Source organism: Coregonus lavaretus (assembly GCF_964263955.1).
Source record: "Coregonus lavaretus genome assembly, chromosome: 26".
NCBI classification, from domain to species: Eukaryota; Metazoa; Chordata; class Actinopteri; order Salmoniformes; family Salmonidae; genus Coregonus; species Coregonus lavaretus.
This window is the reverse complement of record NC_140013.1, coordinates 20300690-20317864: the sequence shown is the minus strand read 5'-3', so window position 1 is coordinate 20317864 and position 17175 is coordinate 20300690. Positions and strand designations below refer to the sequence as shown.

Below are 17175 nucleotides of genomic sequence, written 5' to 3'. Positions count from 1 at the left end.
GCAAGATCTCACCTCGTGGAGTTGCAATGATCATGAGAACGGTGAGGAATCAGCCCAGAACTACACGGGAGGATCTTGTCAATGATCTCAAGGCAGCTGGGACCATAGTCACCAAGAAAACAATTGGTAACACACTACGCCGTGAAGGACTGAAATTCTGCAGCGCCCGCAAGGTCCCCCTGCTCAAGAAAGTACATATACATGCCATCTGAAGTTTGCCAATGAACATCTGAATGATTCAGAGGAGAACTGGGTGAAAGTGTTGTGGTCAGATGAGACCAAAATCGAGCTCTTTGGCATCAACTCAACTCGCCGTGTTTGGAGGAGGAGGAATGCTGCCTATGACCCCAAGAACACCATCCCCACCGTCAAACATGGAGGTGGAAATATTATGCTTTGGGGTGTTTTTCTGCTAAGGGGACAGGACAACTTCACCGCATCAAAGGGACGATGGACGGAGCCATGTACCGTCAAATCTTGGGTGAGAACCTCCTTCCCTCAGCCAGGGCATTGAAAATGGGTAGTGGATGGGTATTCCAGCATGACAATGACCCAAAACACACGGCCAAGGCAACAAAGGAGTGGCTCAAGAAGAAGCACATTAAGGTCCTGGAGTGGCCTAGCCAGTCTCCAGACCTTAATCCCATAGAACATCTGTGGAGGGAGCTGAAGGTTCGAGTTGCCAAACGTCAGCCTCGAAACCTTAATGACTTGGAGAAGATCTGCAAAGAGGAGTGGAACAAAATCCCTCCTGAGATGTGTGCAAACCTGGTGGCCAACTACAAGAAACGTCTGACCTCTGTGATTGCCAACAAGGGTTTTGCCACATTTTACATTTTAGTCATTTAGCAGACGCTCTTATCCAGAGCGACTTACAGTTAGTGAATACATATTTTTTTTATACTGGCCCCCCATGGGAATTGAACCCACAACCCTGGTGTTGCAAACACCATGCTCTATCAACTGAGCTACATCCCTGCCGGCCATTCCCTCCCCTACCCTGGACGACGCTGGGCCAATTGTGCGCCGCCCATGAGTCTCCCGGTCGCGGCCGGCTGCCTGGATTCGAACCAGGATCTCTAGTGGCACAGTTAGCACTGCGATGCAGTGCCTTAGACCACTGCGCCACTCAGGAGTACACCACCAAGTACTAAGTCATGTTTTGCAGAGGGGTCAAATACTTATTTCCCTAATTAAAATGCAAATCAATTTATAACATTTTTGACATGCGTTTTTCTGGATTTTTTTGTTGTTATTCTGTCTCTCACTGTTCAAATAAACCTACCATTAAAATTATAGACTGATCATGTCTTTGTCAGTGGGCAAACGTACAAAATCAGCAGGGGATCAAATACTTTTTTCCTTCACTGTAAGACAGATGATTACTTTAGCATTTTAGCTAATTAGCAACTTTTCAACTGCTTACTACTTTTTAGCTACTTTGTAAGTGCTTAGCATTTTAGCTAACCCTTCCCCTAACCCTAACCTTAACCCTTAATAGATACCATACGAAACATAACATATGTCTAGGATTTACATACAGAATAATACGAAATGCTCTAAGACCAGGTTGCTTACCAAGACCATTGGCAAATAAGATGCGCTGTCACCTGCTTTTATAGTAATCCTTGAGGTGGTACCACCCAGCACATCTAGAAGGTAGTGTATTTCATACCGAAACCCTCTCTTTTGATGACATAGAGGCACCATCACGATTTCAATGGTAGAGTTGAACCGCATGGGCTGCGTCTCAATCCACCACATCCGCATCTGCGGTGGAAAGCGGCCGAGCTACAGCGGTTGTCAGACCATGTGACATCCCGAAAATCGGTCTTCTCACGAAAACGTCAAACTAATATGACTCCATAAGTGTCACGGGACTCATCTGAAGGTAACCCATACAAAATGAATGGAAGTATGGAGATAGTTTGGTACCAACAAAAATAAGTGGTTAAATATGTCTCCCAAAAAAACTAAATCTTTCCTGAGCATTCTTATGTCTCCTAGATATAGGACAGACACTTCAAAACCTTATTCCTTATGATTAATTTTTTTGACTGTCTTTGTTGCCATTTAAGAATGTGTTATTTAATGCGTTTCTATGGGCTATAGTAGTAAATATTTTTTTTCTACCTAAAAGGGTCCTACATTTCAAAATTAAATAGCTAAATGATCCATGATATGACCATCTTAAAATAATTCCATATGTTAGCTTAGTAGAACTTCCCCCCCTACAAGCTTAGATTTGTAGAGTATATTAACCTCTACGGGATCGGTGTCCTGTATACGGGACGGTTGAGCTAACGTGCGCTAACGTGATTAGCATGACTGTTGTTAGTAACAGCACACTTTCCGGGACATAGACATGTCTTACATGGGCAGAAAGCTTAAATTATTGTTAATCTAACTGTACTGTCCAATTTACAGTAGCTATTATACCATGCTATTGTTTGAGGAGAGTGCACAACAACAAAAAACGTATCATGGCAACTGGTTTGATACATTCACCTCTGAAGGTAAATAATGTACTTACATTCAGTAATCTTGCTCTGATTTGTCATCCTGAGGGTCCCAGAGATAAAATGTAACATAGTTTTGTTTGATAAAATCAATTTTTATATTCAAATGTAGGAACTGGGTTCTACAGTTTGAACCCTTGCTGTCTCTGGCTCCACACCCACCCTGCCCAGCCATCTAGATGTGTGAAAGTTAGTGTATAAGCTAATGATCCATCATGTATGACATTCCTGGGAGTGTGTAAACTTACATTTTGTATTACCATATCATTTTTGTATGTTCTCTATAGTTATGTACTTGAAAATGTATCAATTGACCAATTCGGCACATTTGGGCAGACTTGATACAAAATAGTCCAGTATTGCAATGCTTCACTGGATCAATCTGAAACTTTGCACACACACTGCTACCATCTAGTGACCATAATCTAAATTGTGCCTAAACTGCAATATTATATTGTGGCCTTTCTCTTCCATTTCAAAGATGATTGAAATGAAAACGCATGTTTTTCTGTTTGTATTATCTTTTACCAGATCTAATGTGTTATATTCTCCTACATTAATTTCACATTTCCACAAACTTCAAAGTGTTTCCTTTCAAATGGTATCAAGAATATGCATATCCTTGCTTCAGGTCCTGAGCTACAGGCAGTTAGATTTGGGTATGTCATTTTAGGCGAAAATTGAAAAAAAGAGTCCGATCCTTAAGAGGTTAAGCATCATTATCAATAAGCACTATTTCTATCGTAATCCACTTGACCCCTTATCTTTGATATGATGTACTGTAGGTACTATATAATGTGACACCTGTACCAAACATGCTTGACAAACATGCTTCTTCACCCTACTGTACCTGATGATTTCCACTTAGGCCAGGCAGAGAATAGCTAGTTATGTTATGCCTCCAGCAGACCGGTTCTGCCTGTTTCACTGTAAACCATTCTTGGATTGTAAAATGACATGGGTGCCAAGTCCTTTTGCTGTGTTCCTCTCACTGTACTAGATGTTGGCAGTCTGGCAGACACTAATGTCCGCTGAGGTGTCCCATGCTATAGCAGAAAACAAAACCTAGCAAACACTTAACTGTGTGTAGTTTGTGTGTGTTTGTGTGTCTGTGTGCATGCGTGCGCATGCGTGCCTGCCTCCCTGCGTGCAGGTTCCAACTGAACTGTAGCCTGCCCGCCCGTTCGCACTACACACAGTAGAAGGTCAGCACATTGCTTGCTCTGCTAGAGAGAGAGAGAGAGCGAGAGAGATCCACCACACAGAGAGAGAAACAAAGGGAGGGTAGTTGAGTACATTCTGCTGATGGTGGTGGCTGTGTGTCCGGGACCCCACAGCAGCGCAGGACAACAAAGCAAGCAGCCGACTCAGCACGGCTCAGTGGAGATCAGCATACATGACCCCTGACCCCGCCCTCCGCCCCTAAAGAGAACCCTGCTCATCCAATAACGAGGTGGGATCCTTTCCCAATAGGCAGCATAGGGATGTAAATGTATATATATATCGCTACTCTGGGGGCCTGATTCCAACTCTTAGGCTTATCTGTCTGGACATCCGTTCCGCCCTTGTACTTGACAACCAGCCGCTTGGTGAGATTCACGCTCAGGGAAGGGGGTTGTGAGCGAGAGAGATGGGGGGCAAAGGTGGGGTCTCTTCGTCCCCTGACCTAAATCAAGGACTGTCAAATTGAAGCTTTTGACTTCAATTAACTCTGGGATATACTCTGTCTTGTATCAAGAGAACGATGTTTTGCATTACTTTGACGTTCTGTCTGTTCTGTGGTTCATTTAATGGGAAATGGCGGTGCGAGAGATGCGTGCCCATGTTTGACTGTGATCTTCTCTCAGCTCAGTAATACTACATGACAGGCCTACCTGCGTCTGGCAGATGAAAGTGTGCTCAGTGTCACTGAATTTAGTAATTGTAAGAAAAATATGCTTGAACATGTTGTTTAAAAAGGATATTTGGAGATTTTATTTTTTCACAGAGGAATTGCTATTTACGGAATATTTAGTGGGGGTAAATTGCGCAGGCAAGTCTTTTAGGATTAAACATCAAAAAGTGTGTTTTGGGGTAGAGTTAATGAGAGAGAAAATGGCTATAAACCAGTCTAGATTAAGAACTTGAGTGACTAGATAAAAGTAGATTATGTTCTCATTAACAGTTTGGGTGGATAAGTGGGTTTTATTATGGATTTTTGCAAAAAGACGAATATTGAAATCTGTTTATAGTCATTGAGTTGAACATGGATTACCGTTGGTCTTTTTTTCTCTTTTGTATCTGGAAACTGGTGGGAAATATTATTCTTTGCAATCTCTCATTGATATCTATTTAGCTGTACAGATATATGACACTATGGGGGCCAGGGGCCTGTTGAATAGATACACAGCTGTGGCGTGGGTTGCAGGTAGCCTAGCGGTTAAGGGTGTTGGGCCATGAACCAAAAGGTCACTGGTTTGAATCTCAGAGCCAACTAGGTGAAAAATCTGTCGACGTTCCTTTGAGCAAAGAACTTAATCCTAGTTGCTCTGGATAAGCGTGTCTGCTAAATGACAAAAATGAGTCACAATATGAAGGTCAAATGAAGTTGTTTTTCCTAGAGGCTAGGCTTTAACCTCTCTCCCTCTTTATTTCTCTCTCTCTCCCTCTCTCTCTCTCCCTCTCTCTTTCTCTCTCCCTCTCCCTCTCTCCCTCTCACTCTCTCTCTCTCCCTCTCTCTCTCTCCCTCTCACTCTCTCCCTCTCTCTCTCTCTCTCTCTCTCCCTCTCTCTCTCCCCCTCACTCTCCCTCTCTCCCTCTCTCCCTCTCACTCTCTCTCTCTCTCCCTCTCTCTCTCTCCCTCTCACTCCCTCCCTCTCTCTTTCTCCCTCACTCTCTTCCTCTCTCTCTCTCCCTCTCACTCTCTCCCTGTTCGGCCACAGATTCGACCATGTCTCACTCCGGAGCCCAGGGCAGCATTGGGAGCCACCCAGCCATGGGGCTGCGTGCCCACAAAGTAGGTCTACACACTTTTTTAACAAACTAATTATTATAACTAATAATGCAATCTCTAGCGAAGATACAGCATTTCCAGTTGTTTTAAAGGCCCAAGACAGTCAACTTGATCAATTATCTCCATATCAAATCATTAACAGTATTACATTATAGCTTATTACAGTAAATAACCATACTGTGGTATTTTCTATCTTTTCAGATGTACCTGTTTGAGTTTGAGAACTTCCAGGGTCGTATGATGGAGTGCACAACTGAGTGCCGTAACCTGTGTGAGAAGGGCTTCGAGAGGATCGGCTCTATCAGGGTGGAGTGTGGACCGTACGTCATATCTAACTTCATCTGTTTACATAGAAGATCAAAACCATTCATAGGGATTCATATTATTTGAGCCTTTAAAGCAAAGTTGTCAGCTGGAGCGTGTCCAGAAGAAAGCCTTCAGAATAATTCTGAGCGGGTCGTACACCAGCTACCGGGAAGACCTCAAAACCCTCGGAATCATGATCTGCCTGACATTTGCTAAATCCCTGCAGAACTCCCAGTTTGCGGACTTGCTCCCCCCTACCAGACAGCAGATTACTGGACGGGCAACCTGCAACAGCCACAAACTGAACACTCCCATAACACACACAGGCCGTTATCAGAACTCTCCCATTCCATACTTCATTAAACTGATCAGTGCACACACCATTTAGCACAGGGGCCTTAGAAATACATTCCTAAGAACTCTAAAGATGCCTTTTCTAAAGCCGCCACCCCAAACCTTGTGGTCGTAGTATTGTTGTTTTGTATATTTTGCATATTTTGACATTTTATTATGTTAAGGGTTTTGCTAGTTTAGGATTTTACTATTTGATAACTATATAGGATTGATGTTATGATTGTAAATTGGTTTACAATGCAGTCTAGGACTGCGAGAAACCAATAAAACCTACTACTACTACTAACGTTATCTTAGTCCAATGAGACACCTGAAACATAGTTAATTTACAACATGCAATCTCCAATGATACATTACTTTTGCGATGAACATGTGACATCTAACATGATGTCACCTACGAACCTTGCAATCACTTAGCTGTATCTAGCCTTCTGATCATGTTGATAAGAGAGTTGTGTTCATTCATTATAAGTGTGTTATAGTTGTGCTGTAACATTTTTATAATGTCCCAATACAGCTGGGTGGGCTATGAGCAGCAGAACCTAAGCGGAGAGATGTTCATGCTGGAGAAGGGAGAGTACCCCCGCTGGGATACCTGGAGCAACAGCTACAGGTGTGACCGCTTCATGTCCGTCAGGCCCGTTCGCATGGTTAGTCCGTCCATCCATCCATTCACTCATCCATCTGTCCCTCCATCAATACTCTAGTCTAAGTGCCGTGGGTGGGCCGTGGGTGAATAGGTGGGTAAACTCTATTGCTGATATCCCTCCCTCTGTCCCTCTATGCCTACAGGACACCCAGGACCACAAGATCTGCCTGTTTGAGTGTAATAACTTTGAGGGCCGTAAGATGGAGGTGTGTGATGAGGATATCCCCAGTCTGTGGTCCTACGGCTTCCAGGACCGTGTGGCCAGCATCCAGGTCACTGGTGGAACGTGAGCTGGCACATTAATTTATCAATCAATCCATCCATCTACCCATCCATTTGATTTAAGACGTTAACTTCCATTTCTCTCTCTCATTATCTCTGTCCGTCTCTCTGGGTGACAGTTGGGTTGGCTACCAGTACCCTGGTTACCGTGGCTACCAGTATGTGTTCGAGTGCGGTGTCTTCAAGCACTGGAATGAGTGGGGTGCCCACCATCCCCAGATCCAGTCCATCCGTAGAGTGAGGGACATGCAGACACATCGCAGAGGCTGCTTTGAGTGGACCGCCTAGAAGGGGCCAGGAAGTCGACGGGTCATGGGCCAGCAGGACAGAGGGGCAGGGGCCTGGCTAGGCCTGGAGCTAACCATCCCTGGGTCTGGAGCTCCAACTTGGATCTCCACACTGCCAACATAAGCTAACAGCTTACATCACTGGCTCCACCTCAATCACTTTTACTAGTAGTAACATTCAGGGCGTGTGTACTGTGATGCACAATCCCTGCATGGAGACAGTGTCACCTACTGGGCAAAGGTTGCTACTGCAGTTTACCTGCAGCTGACTTCCACAATGCCTGAATATAATAATACTGGTGAAAGTGATAGCTGTACTCTCTGTTCCAAGACCTGATAGAATTATAGCATGAGAAGAGTTATAATATTTATGATGGGGATTTTAATGGGGGAAAGGGAATTATTTAACAAAGATTTTAATAAGTTACATAACTTCATTAGTTTGTGTTCACTAGTTTGTTTCCATATCTGCAAACCCCATTGATTTTATACATCTTACTTGCTTATGTGTTTCTTAGCTATATACCTAATGATGCCGAATAAGCCTGTTCATTACAATGCTCTACCCTCCTGCGATCTGTGAATGATTTTAGAGAGCAGAGATACTACACACTCCACTCACTCGTCTCTAAGCTACCATGGACAGCTGCCAGTTCTCTGCGCTCTGTCCATGTCCTGCAGTGAGCTCAATCATCCACGGGGAGGCACTGTTTCCCCATGTACTCTCCCCCAAAGCCACCTTCTAGTCTAGGGATTGCACCTCAACCATCATTTCCCCATTGACATTCTACCTTCAAGGCTTCAAAGCTATGCCCATGACCCACTCAGTCTAGGGCAGTGAGGCTATCTGATGACCCACTCAGTCTAGGGCAGTGAGGCTATCTGATGACCCACTCAGTCTAGGGCAGTGAGGCTATCTGATGACCCACTCAGTCTAGGGCAGTGAGGCTATGCCCATGACACACTCAGTCTAGGGCAGTGAGGCTGTCTGAAGGAGGAAGTGAGCTAGGGGCTATGATTGGGAAACCTGGTAATGTTTTTCTAGACATGCCGACCTTTTGGGAGACCCCTCCCCCCTCTTAATGATGGGGTTGCCGAGGAATCTTGTTATATACACTATATATTTCTCAGGGATGCTGGCATCTGGAAAGCAACATTCCAATAAAATAAAAAAATAAAAATGAATGAAGATTCCTAACCTCAGTGCTGGAAATGCAGTCATTGGCTCATGTCAAGTTACTTGTTTGACTTTTTGTTCTCTTGTGTATTTTATGATTATCTGTGGTGTTTGTACCACGTTTTCATATAAGTTATACTGAACATTCAAACCATTATTCTACGTAATATAGATATCCTCACAAAGGCAATCCTGCATCAACATCAACAGTGACAAATTGTAACCATGTCATGTTCATGCAATCCAACAAATAGTCCATGAGCCAGACCCCCAAATTTGGGCCGTCGGACTCACTTGGGCCGATGATGTCAGTGATTTTTTTGAAGGTCTATGTCCCTAGAGTTGGACAATGTGTGATAGCAGTGGACCAATGGCAGCTTTCTGTGTGTTATCATTCTATCTTTCATCCCTCCATCCCAATGTTATTTTTACATAGGGAATTTACCCTTTACAAACAATGTCAATATACAACAAATTATTTCTCGCTTATACCATTTAATCATATATCATTGGAAAGCTTAGATTCACAGTTATCCATCAGACATATTTTCTGAAAGTTCAGGTCAACAGAACTTTGACCTCTGACCTCTAGGGTAAATATCAAAATTACCTGTATAAATGGCTTTAAAACAGAAACCCTGATACATTTTCAACTTTGTTTGACAAGTGGTTCTGAAAGGTCATGAAATTACCTTTAAAATGATATATAATATAACAAAATTTGAAAGCATCAGCTGCAACTATTGTTTAAAAATCGCCCATATTGTGCCATTGACATTAGAATGTTGGAAGCTTAGCCATATAATTCCATGTAATGGGGCAGCTATGTTTTTGGATTGTAACTTTGGTGATAGAGGCACCAAATTGCACACATACAGCTAGAAAGGGTTTTTAAAAGATTTTTAGATATAGGGCCATCACAGAATTCACTCATTAACCCTACAGAAGCCTTTTTCCAATATTGGTACCAATCAATGTGGTCTTATCAGAAAATTTCATATGACCATAACTGTAGGAAATATAATTGTAGTATGCCCAAAAATATCTTAAAATGTTCATAGTGATGTAGAATACACAACCACGTGAGCCAGTTGTGCCAGATACAGTATATAAGAATGTTAAATTATTCACAGAATTGTGGTAAGAATGTGTCCAAAAAGCTGCCTGAATCGCTGATTTCTGTAGATATTATCAATAATTGCAATATATCTTCAAAGATGTAAATTGCATATGTACACGTGAATAGTAATGGATGTGAGCTGATTAAAAAGGGACAACCGCTTGACATAATCTACACTGGCCAAGTGGCCATTTTTACCGTTTCTGGGAGTCATGTAATGATCATGTCATAAATCGATGGGAAGTTACAGTAACAATTAAATTAGTCATAGGCTGTTCAATGCGGGAGCGTCTGTCCATGCGCTGGTTGGCCACAGCAGACATGCATGCAGGGTGAAAGCATTTAGCTTTTATGAGAATATCTTGCTATCAATTGAGTTTATATGTATTTGCATGAACGGCTTATGATGCTTTCGTATGAGCGCTGACGACCCACAGCATCCTTCCTTCCTCTCTCTACGTTCTGAATTCTGTAAACCCCCACCACCACCACACGCGCGCTCCAAGCGCAAGGGCTATTCAGCCGCCGCACACAAGCAGTCACGGACAGACGGGTTTAAAGAACTAAGGATTTAAATTAAATACCGAGTGAGAGAGCCGTTGAGCCTTGGGTGAGGGAGGGAGAGAGACTGATTTATATCTTCACCAGATCAGAAGGGGGAGGAGGCACGGAGAATGAGCTATTCTTGTACCAGCACGGAGGCTGTGTGTAATAGCCAGGACGCACCTAACGCCAGTGTGAATAAAGCGGCTACTAATAATACGAACCGTGGCAGCGGAGGTCTCGAGAGCAGCAGCAGAAGCCCTACTTCCCGCCAGTCTCACCCCAAACCGCTCGTGGCCATGAAAGTGAAGAAAGGCTGCAACTCGACAGATGCGGGGGTCCCGGTTACATCGGAAGACGAGTTGCTAAGAAACCCCGTAATATCGCCTGAGGATGTACTTGGGTTACAGAAGATCACCGAAAGTAAGTAGGCTACTTATTGGTCTGAAGGGTAGCTTCATCGCTTCCTGAAACGTTCTGGGAACAGCGCACCTGCTGTGGCTCGGTTGCCTGGCATGAAGCATCGGGTCCACATCGACAACGTTACATTGTTAACGTTTAGCCATCCATCTATTCATCCATCCGCGTAGTAGCATGTTAGTTGCACTTGTGCCAGGTTTTCATTTTTCAAGGGTATACTGCCAGTGCATTGGATAGCGACATAGAGGAACATTAGGCTACAGTAATATATTTGTGGGTGTGGAAATACAGGATATATATAGGCTAGTGGAATTATAGTCTAGCGAAATGTGTACTTGAATGTTTCCGTGTGGGCAATCTGGGCATAATAGATAATGATGTAAAACAGGAGGTTAGGCTATCAGCCTCTAGCTCAGACAGGTTTAGTAGACCAGAACATAGGTATGCACACAACCCTGTGTGTGTTTGTGTGCGTGTGGGTGTTTATGTGTGTGTGTGTGTGTGAGAGAGAGCGAGAGCGAGAGATAGAGGGAGAGAGGGAGAGAGAGAGAGAAGGAGCTAGAAAGAGGGATAAAGAGAGAGAAGATTGGAGCAAGCGAAAGAGAGAGAGAGAGAGAGAGAGAGAGAGTGTGTGTGTGTGTGTGTGTGTGTGTGTGTGTGTGTGTGTGTGTAAATATTCATTTTGAACCAGACAGGCAGGGATTAATGTGATTGTTCTTTCTAATGCCCCATGTTGTCCATGTTGATCAAAAAAGAAAATCAGACTTTTCTTAAATCCTTTCCCCAACCTGAAGAACCTGTTTCCTCTTAGGTAACAGGTGGTCAGTGCTCTGTGCCTGCCGACAGAGATTGCTACAGTCAGAGCCTATTTAAAGATCTGTATTAGATTGTTACATGACACAACAACACAGCTACAGTCACTCAATGGATCCATCTCAAATAGCACCCTATTACCTAAATAGTGCTCTATTTTTTACTGGAACCCTCTGGGCCCTGGTCAAAGTAGTGCACTATAAAGGGAATGTGGTGCCATTTGAGACTTGTATAAAACACACCCTCTCTCTGTTCCTTCTACCTTCACACTAGGTTACTGGTAACTGGTGAGCTGTAAAAGTAATTTCACGGGGTCATCTTTATGTCAACCACCTGAGTGCATCCTGGTTCTATCAAGTGACTATTGTCCTGGTCTGAAAGAGACTGCTTCTCAGGTTAAAATGAATTGCATCAGCCTCACAAAGTGTACAGACTGGTGGCTGTTATATTGCTTGCATCAATTCACCTTTCACATCAGTAGAGAATATACAGTACAATAGAACAAAGGCCAGGCATACTACGGTACTATTCTGTAGGCACTGTAGGATAAGGGACGTCTAGGCGACTTTAGAGACTTGGGATGCATCCATATTGTACTTGACACGCTAGTTCCATTTTATATCACAAACCAATGCCCTGTGGCTGTGGGTTAGCTAGATGGTAATAAGGCCTTTAACCTAAGCCTCCATGTACGATGAGTCATTTCAATATACTCTACATACAGACTTGTGTCTGAACGATTTGGTACTATCCAGAGTCTCTGCTATAAGCAAAGGGCATTCCTCATCATCCGGAGCAGCACTCATCCCAAAAGGCACAGTAGCCCGCTGACATCAACCCCTTTATCCATGTTGTTGTCCGATAGTGTTAGCTGTTTTCTTCTGTAACCCCCAGAGGAAGAGCAGAAGAGCAGTATCAGGCTGCAGTGGCGAGATAATACATAAATCACTGATGATGGCTGCATAGTGGTAATCTCTGCTCTCCACTGACATGTAATCTGGATTATGTCAGAAAGGTAGGGAATGCGGCGCTTCTTTGACCTGATAGACTCTAGTTAATTAATGCTTCAGAGTCAAGCAGCATGCAACAAAACACTCAATGAAGAACGAATCCGGAAATTTGTTTTCAGGGCATATCATTTCTGATTAGAAGGCAAGTTTAGCTGATACTGTATGTGTTACATTTGCTGTGTTCACTGTTTTGGTCTCTAGCCCCCATAGCTGCAATGTAGGATACATTCAGGAAACCATAGATCAAATGGCATAAATGGCATTTCTCTCACAAATGCTTAATGATAGCCACCTGCTATGGCCTGATAGTTATTTGATTCATGGTCATTGTATATCGTTGTCCTCTTTTTCACCCCCTCCTTTAGGATATTCAGTCGTATTGAATTTGGTCCTATGGTTGCCTTACTCCCTTTGTATCAGTACAGTACATACTGTAATAATGAAGGAAATAATCTGAATTATTCAGTCGATACATATGCTACATGTATGCCGAGATCGATTTTGTCCGTTTTTTGCTCAACTGTCTGTATATGGAGGAGAAATAACCAGTGAAAGACTGAAGCAGAAAATGGCAAGGCTTGCTGTGTACATTACATTCATGGCAGTGCTTTGTGAGGTAACTGCGTCCATTTTGGGGCGGCAGGGAGACACAGTGGCTCAAAGCTGATAAGGGAGGGAGGCACGCTGTTTCTCTGAGACAGGCATGAAGAAAATAAATGTAATCTAGCCAGTGGCGAGAGAGTGTTTTGTGAAATGAGAAATTGTTTCTTATCAATGTACTGTATGTAGGCTGCATGGGGCTTATGCTATAAGGGAAGTAAAAGGGATCATAGGGGGCCTAGGAAGAAGGGATATAAAATACAGACCTGGGCTTTACGGAAGAGTGGCCAGAAAAAAGCCATTGCTTAAAAAAAAAAATAAGCAAAAACGTTTGGTGTTCGCCAAAACGCATGTAGGAGACTCCCCAAACATATGGAAGAAGGTACTCTGGTCAGATGAGACTAAAATTGAGCTTTTTGACCATCAAGGAAAACGCTATGTCTGGCGCAAACCCAACATCTCTCATCACCCCGAGAACACCATCCCCACAGTGAAGCATGGTGGTGGCAGCATCATGCTGTGGGGATGTTTTTCATCTGCAGGGACTGGGAAACTGGTCAGAATTGAAGGAATGATGGATGGCGCTAAATACAGGGAAATTCTTGAGGGAAACCTGTTTCAGTCTTCCAGAGATTTGAGACTGGGACGGAGGTTCACCTTCCAGCAGGACAATGACCCTAAGCATACTGCTAAAGCAACACTCAAGTGGTTTAAGGGGAAACATTTAAATGTCTTGGAATGACCTAGTCAAAGCCCAGACGTCAATCCAATTGAGAATCTGTGGTATGACTTCAAGATTGCTGTACAACAGCGGAACCCATCCAATTTGAAGAATGGGCAAAAATCCCAGTGGCTAGATGTGCCAAGCTTATAGAGACATACCCCAAGAGACTTGCAGCTGTAATTGCTACAAAAGGTGGCTCTACAAAGTATTGACTTTGGGGGGGTGAATAGTTATGCATGCTCAAGTTTTCTGTTTTTCTGTCTTATTTCTTGTTTGTTTCACAATAAAAAATATTTTGCATCTTCAAAGTGGTAGGCATGTTGTGTAAATCAAATGATACAAACCCCCCAAAAATGCCAAGGGGGGTGAATACTTTCGCAAGCCACTGTAGCTAGGTGAGACAATCACATATCACAGTCAGATATACAGGATACGAACATTCCATTCCAGCTAAACAACTGATATATAGAGAACACATTTTCATACACATCTAAAATCTATGAATAAAATCACTGAGAACAGTAATATTTTACACACACACACACAAGCAATAATTTCTGATGAAAAATAAATAAATACATGTGGATATAGTGTTTTGGAAACTCGTCATGTACAGTATATTTCATACTGTTATGAGTAACGATGCAAATTCATCACAATACAATCTGCCTCCAAAGGAAACTGGAGAGACAGATTCACATGATCTCTTTGGCACATGCTCACATCTATTAGATAAAACGCAGGCCATTTGACATTTGATGTGGCTAGTTCACACAACATTGGATGTCATCCTATTACTCAAAGGTAGTCAGATCAGATGGCCCACTTTGTTGTGATAGTGATAGTATTAGTCATAATTGCTTCAGATTGGTCACCAGGGAGAATCCTTTCTCAGGGATAGCTCATTCCACTCTAGTCAGCCAATACTAACCCAACAGGCTTTTGGCTCGCAGGAAGTGTCTCACCACACAAGCAATTGCTTGAATATAGGCCACCACTCTTGGAAAACCATCCTAGGTAGCCAAAACCAACAATAGATCAACAAGCTTTTGGCAGGCCAACTGGGCTGCTCTTTATGTGTGGGTGAAGTGGGGAACCAACCTGTATACTGGCAGGTCTCAGTCTCACAACATCAGATTCAGACTGATTGAATACAGGCCACTTCAATCAGTTGTCCTTAGGTGACATAATGAGATGCTAAAAATATAACTATAGCTTTTTTTCTCACACTTATTGACTTCTTACTGTAGTTGTCCAGCCACATCAAAAAGGAACAGTACTATGCTGTATATTAGCTATTGCTTGTTATTTATTACACCTAGTCACCTCCAACTGTTGTCCAGTCCTCAACACTCATTGTGTGTTTATTTGTCTGCAGTGTAATTGTATTTTCTTCAAATGAGTATATGAAAGACATTACTGTAAGTATATTAATATAAGTATATTAGCTCTCCAGTAATTAATCTCTTATTCAGTGAGTGCAGCCCACTTCACGTCCAGCTCCTATACAGTCTCTCGATGTCTCTGTCTATCATAGAGAGACTGAATTAAAGCCAGGGAAACACTGCATCACTGCCTGTCTGATAAACAACAACATTTCCCTCTAACTGTATTTTCCCCTGACTGTATTTACAGTCTCTGGACTTGACTATCACCACAATGGCTGAAGCTTTAAAAGCAAATTGATGTGTGTGGCTGGCCTAATTTAAATCTGCTCTTTGCATCTATCACAAGGTAAGCTACTGTTCTATGGGGGTCATTCATCTGATGTCAATGGGCAGGACAGTCTTCTCTATTCTCCTCTCCCGTCCTGTCCTCTCCTCTCCTGTCCTGTCCTGTCTTCTCCCGTCCTGTCCTCTCCTCTCCTGTCCTGTCCTGTCTTCTCCCGTCCTGTCCTCTCCTGTCCTGTTCTGTCCTCTCCCGTCCTGCCCTCTCCTGTCCTGTCCTGTCCTCTCCCGTCCTGCCCTCTCCTCTCCCGTCCTGTCCTCTCCTCTCCTGTCCTGTCCTGTCCTCTCCCGTCCTGCCCTCTCCTCTCCCGTCCTGTCCTCTCCTCTCCTGTCCTGTCCTGTCTTCTCCCGTCCTGTCCTCTCCTCTCCTGTCCTGTCCTGTCTTCTCCCGTCCTGTCCTCTCCTGTCCTGTTCTGTCCTCTCCTGTCCTGCCCTCTCCTGTCCTGTCCTGTCCTCTCCCGTCCTGCCCTCTCCTCTCCCGTCCTGTCCTCTCAATCAATCAATCAAATCAATCAATCGGCAGATGTCACAAAGTGCTATACAGAAACCCAGCCTAAAACCCCAAACAGCAAGCAATGCAGATGGGCTCTTCTTTCTCCTCAAATTTTTGCAGGTGGATAGATGTCTTGTGGTGGGGATATTGTTCCTCACTTGGGTCAAAGCAACTCAACTCTAAATCTGATTAAACAAGTGTAATCTATAGTATAACAAAACAGTTGAGATAGCATGTTGATTTGAAGGTTAACAGTTAACGCAAGTCTGATAATGATTAATTGACTGTCAATGTTTGCATTTGCTGTGAAACTCGTTAACGGATAGGCCTAAGTAATACAACACGTATTATCTATTGAGTGGCACATTGGGGTATTGAGAAGCATCATTGCTTGTTGAAAGCAGCAAGCCATTGACTCATTTTCTTCTGATGAGGATTAAGTCAGTCAGTATGGCCTGTTTCTCTCTGTGTGTGTGTGTGTGTGTGTGTGTGTGTGTGTGTGTGTGTGTGCATGTGTGTGCAAGCCGACCACAGAGTCTATGCACCAGTAGAGAGGATGAAGGAGGAGCCACTCACTCAACACACTGTTGGTGAAGAAGGAAATTACTCCTTCGGTCAGGGAAACACAACCCTCGGCCCTATGGCTGTATCCGGCCCACCATGACATTTCCATGTGGCCCTCAACATTATGTATTACACAAGAAAAAAGTTCCACAATCTGCTATCGTAACATATGCATAATAGAAGATACAGTGGTAAAAAATAAAATATTATTAAGCTTTTATTGTTCGACAGACCATTGTTATACCAGTCTTATGATATGTGTTACTATGATGCAGGTCTGAAAAAAGGTTCACGTTATATTTTAATGTATCTGTGCCTTAAGTGCTGGGGTAGGGAATCTGTTTCCAGACATACCAGGGAACTCAGTATGCCACATAGTGGAAAGAGAGCCTGGAGGCATATATGAGCTTAGTCATACGGCCACGCCTGTGAGTGTGTTAAAGTGTGTGTGTGTGTGTGTGTGTGTTCACCCTCTGAATGGGATGACATGACGAACTGAGCCGATTCGTGTTCAAGCTAAAACAGCCCTACGGTACAAGAACACATAACTGACAGTCCTTCGAAGTTACCCAGCCGTATTCATTTCATTTGCCTC

At 43.4% G+C, this 17175-nt stretch overlaps 2 protein-coding genes across 2 annotated transcripts in view; both read left to right on the top strand.

The window, feature by feature from the left end:
• Nucleotides 1-4020: 4020 nt before the first annotated feature.
• LOC311101611 (beta-crystallin B1-like) lies at nucleotides 4021-7390 on the top strand (the record flags this gene model as incomplete). The annotated part of the gene is made up of 6 exons (XM_084142739.1): nucleotides 4021-4108; nucleotides 5441-5514; nucleotides 5713-5831; nucleotides 6689-6821; nucleotides 6964-7106; nucleotides 7222-7390. The coding sequence occupies exons 2-6, from the start codon at nucleotides 5449-5451 to the stop codon at nucleotides 7388-7390; spliced, it is 630 nt and encodes a 209-aa protein (XP_083998865.1). The 5' UTR covers nucleotides 4021-4108; nucleotides 5441-5448.
• A 2799-nt stretch (nucleotides 7391-10189) lies between these two features.
• The window catches only part of LOC311101274 (protein unc-119 homolog A-like), a 24605-nt gene continuing 17619 nt past the window's right edge, over nucleotides 10190-17175 (top strand). Inside the window, exon 1 of the mRNA XM_084142405.1 lies at nucleotides 10190-10652. Coding sequence (XP_083998531.1) covers nucleotides 10361-10652 — 292 coding nt within the window. The 5' untranslated portion in view covers nucleotides 10190-10360. The remainder of the gene's footprint in view (nucleotides 10653-17175) is intronic.